Source organism: Athene cunicularia (genome assembly GCF_003259725.1).
Source record: "Athene cunicularia isolate RWA chromosome Z unlocalized genomic scaffold, athCun1 chrZ_part2, whole genome shotgun sequence".
Classification (NCBI taxonomy): Eukaryota; Metazoa; Chordata; class Aves; order Strigiformes; family Strigidae; genus Athene; species Athene cunicularia.
The window spans coordinates 9,261,614-9,265,422 of NW_020799143.1; the positions used below are offsets into that span (position 1 = coordinate 9,261,614).

The 3,809-nt window shown below is 39.6% G+C and overlaps 1 protein-coding gene across 1 annotated transcript; it reads right to left on the reverse strand.

Moving 5' to 3' along the window:
• Positions 1 to 1,013: 1,013 nt before the first annotated feature.
• Positions 1,014 to 3,395, reverse strand: CKS2 (CDC28 protein kinase regulatory subunit 2). Its single transcript, XM_026866325.1, has 3 exons — positions 3,109 to 3,395; positions 2,769 to 2,896; positions 1,014 to 1,663 (listed from the first exon to the last, which is right to left on the reverse strand). The coding sequence occupies exons 1-3, from the start codon at positions 3,135 to 3,137 to the stop codon at positions 1,611 to 1,613; spliced, it is 210 nt and encodes a 69-aa protein (XP_026722126.1). The 5' UTR covers positions 3,138 to 3,395; the 3' UTR covers positions 1,014 to 1,610.
• Between the last annotated feature and the right edge of the window lie 414 nt (positions 3,396 to 3,809).

Here is a 3,809-nt window from a genome sequence, read left to right on the forward strand (position 1 = left end):
AACACCTACTGCCCACAGAGTACATGCTAGCTTCCCAGAAAAGGCAGGATGCAAGACAGGAAGTACAGGCTAAAAACCACAGACTAAAAAGCTTGCAGCAGAAAGATAAACTGGTACTACTAAAGTAAATTAAACATGCATAAAAATATCCCTTATAAGGTATTAAGTACTACTTTACACCTTAAAACACCACTTAATATCCTACATTGGAAGGGACCCACAAGAATCACATCCAACTCCTGACTCCACACATGCAGCAGGGAACCCTTTTGCAGGATGAGGTTGTGAGACATGACACACACCAATATGGGTAACAGTCAAGCTCCAAAGTTCATTAGAAAAACAAGTCCTTATATATTCTTGTACATTCTAAAAATAAGAGCAAACCTGTATGTTGCCCTTGTGCATGATCATTTCAAAAAACAGTTGCTCTCAGCACTTTGAACAAATACTACTAACCACACGCAGCTGGTAGGTAAGTTTCTACCTTGTTACTTTAAAGAATCCCTTATCTGTTTCTTCCCTAACAAGCACAAATTCTTTTGCTTTTAGCCATTGTTAATCTAGACGCTGTTAGTCTAACACAAGTGCATCATTAATTTAGACATCGTTCATCTTCTAAACCAAATGCTAATGATACTTTTACATTGTCAGTGATGCCGAAGGTTTGTGACCCAGCATATGCACCCCACACACACAGGCAAGTTAGACCATCTCCAAGAGCAATGTCCAAATACTTCTTGAACATCTACAGCCTCAGCGCCACAACCACCTCCACAGGGAGCTAGTTCCAGTGCTTGATCACCTTTTTCAGTAACTTTTTCCTGATATCCAATCTGAACTTCCCCTAACACAGCGTTAAGTCATTCCCTTGCACCCTATCACCACACACCTCATGAGAATTAGTATGACAAGGAGTCACTGCAGAATAATTAATCCCATTACAACCTACATCAACTAGAGTCCTCTAATTTGAGCATGTCAGAAGCTAGTTTGAGTATTACCTGTCACTGCCAGCTTTCTTTTCAGATTGTCTGCAGTTGGCAATTCCAATCAGGATCAGGAACTTTGGCCTGTAGGGCAAAGTAATTCTGGCAGAGAAACAACATAGGTTCACTAATTTTTTCCTGAAGTAGGTACTCTTTAACATGTTAGACAAGGACTATTTGTTTTGTCTGGCAAATTAAAACTCTAGGCACTGAGGTTTTATAGAACATTAAGACTACATTTTATTTCTTTATTTATAAACAGGTAAGCCATTGGATTTGAACATGCTACAGTTGGCAGAAAAGCTGAGTGCAAAAGACTGAACACATAAGTGGTCACCTAGGCAGAACATGCAATTCATCATGCAATACATAACCTTTATTAAAATTCATTTAAATGCCAGGCACTCACATTAACAGTAGAGAAAATGTCATCAATCTTTTAACACAATAGCAGCCTACTTGGAATTGCATTTGACTGAGCTTTGTTGCTGTGAATAATACAGCTCATGCACAGGCATGGATGTATGTTTTGTACATTTTAAAGTATTCACTGAATACTACCAACATATATACACTCATAGACATAGTTCCAGAAGATTTAGGATGAAATTTACACACGACTCATTTCTTCTCATCCTTTGGAAGAGGTCTTCGGAAGAGAAGAATATGCGGTTCTGCAGAAATAAAATTGAACAAAGTGTCAGTCTGTCCCAAAAGTCTTGCTTACAAGGATTTATTCCATTTAGGAAGTCTTGAACAATAGTTGAAGCTTGTCAAATAATAAGCAGATGAACAAGTCCACAAATATGGCCGCATGTGTGGTATTAAGATCAATTTTGCAGTAACCTTGTAACAGTCAAACTGGTGCTGCTTTTGAAAGTTTCATATCAAATGTTGTCAGTATCATAGACTTATGGAATTTACAGGAAGTACGGGAAAAAAATATAGAGTATATTTAGTTAGTATTGGTACTAACTCTGCCTCTCTACATTAGGCTGTTTGATGAGCTTTGTTACTGTAACTTAGACTAACAAACTGCTGATGCTGTCCTTGTTAGGCACATAGTGTCAAGCATCAACAAAAATGACATATTACAACCATCGTACATTATTACCGATCCAACTTAATTTTACTCCTCCAAATAAGCCAGAAGTATCAAAAGGTGCCCAGGTAAGGGGAACACTGGCAGGTTATACTAATTTATTCTCCTGGTTCTTCAGAAACTTGGAACTCCATACTGCTGCAATTCATCTACCACCGCTTACTTTTTAGTCAGGCTTGTCAATGCTAAGATACTTTGGGTGTTTTCAGCACATCCTAGCTGGCCGTTTTAGGGCTTCACACCCCATTAATTGAAAGACTGGTTTTAAGTGCTGCTTTTAGTGGACTGTATTACTAGAGTTTAAACTATACTGTAGACTTCAGAGCATTAAACCTTGTCCACATGAGCATCTATTAAGCATCTGTAGAAAAAGTAGATGCTTTTTATTTAAAGATAAGCTGCTGTATAAAGTTTGGTTCAGTCACTGAGAAACTAACATTATTCAAGAGCTCAAAGAAGCCTATTTCTATAGGCAGATAAGAACAATTTCCAGTCTGACACATTTTGTCTACTGACAGACCATACATACCTAGGACAAAGGTAGCATTTTGCAAATCTGCAAGCAAGATGTGAAGGTTTAAAATAAAGGCTGTTAATGTTGCCTTTGTTGACAAATGCATCAAGCAGTTGATACTTAAGACCCTTTTGTTCATCTAATTCTGTTCACATGAACTTACCTGGCTCATGGATCATATAGTGAACCCAGCCAAGACTTTGCTGAACACCAAGTCGTCTCCACTCTTCTTCGGACATTAGATGGGATTTTGGCACTTGTTTTAAAAGTTCTCTTGGCAGCATCACATGCCTGTGGAAGTTTAATTAAACAATTGCACAGATATACACTAAAAGACACTAAGCAAGTTCAGTTATGAATAGCAGCACTCCCTATAAAGAAGTCTTGGGTGCTGACTGATACCACTGATTACGAAGCATCTGTCCCAGAATCCAGTTTTAAAATCACTTTGTCTGCTAAACATTACATCTGTAATGAGTGTATACTGGAACAGAACAACCTACTTCCTAGAAGAGACTGTATAGAAGTACATGTTCCTGGCAATTGGCAGTCGTATCGGCTATTTCAAAAATAAGGGCTTTGAACTTTTAGAACGACTCATAGTCACTTTTGTATGTATTTTGCATTCTGTAACCAACAATGTATTCTCCAGAGACTGTGCTGGTTTATAGAGACAAAACATTAACATAACACCCCTTAAGATCCCAGTCTGTCAGCTGAGGAGAAACATACAGTCTGCCCTCCACATTTTCAAATTACTTGGATCACTTAATAGAAAGCAATGCGTTCAATTGTGGTTTTGAAAGCATAGCTAAGAGGGACACTTAGACCTCTACACGGAGGGACAAGACCCCTCATTTGCAGTAGTGCTTTCAGGTAAGCCTAGTGGACTGAATTTCAACAGTATCAGTTATAATCCAGATCTGACTGGTGCTATATCGCGGCTTTGAAAATTAGCAAACGTCTCGAAGGCAGTACAGATAACATTCATTAATAGTAGGTGCTGGCGTGGCCTTACGAACTGCCTTCAAAGATGAGACGTAAAGCAAAACACACGCTTCATCCACATCCAGAGCTCTACCGCGCTGCTCCCCGCCGAGCAGAGCATTCTGAACGCAACGGCCTGGGCTCCTTCTCCAGCTCCCTAGAGTGCCTGCGCGCGGGAGGCGCCACCGCCCTGGCCTCGCGCAGTTACAGCTCGAGC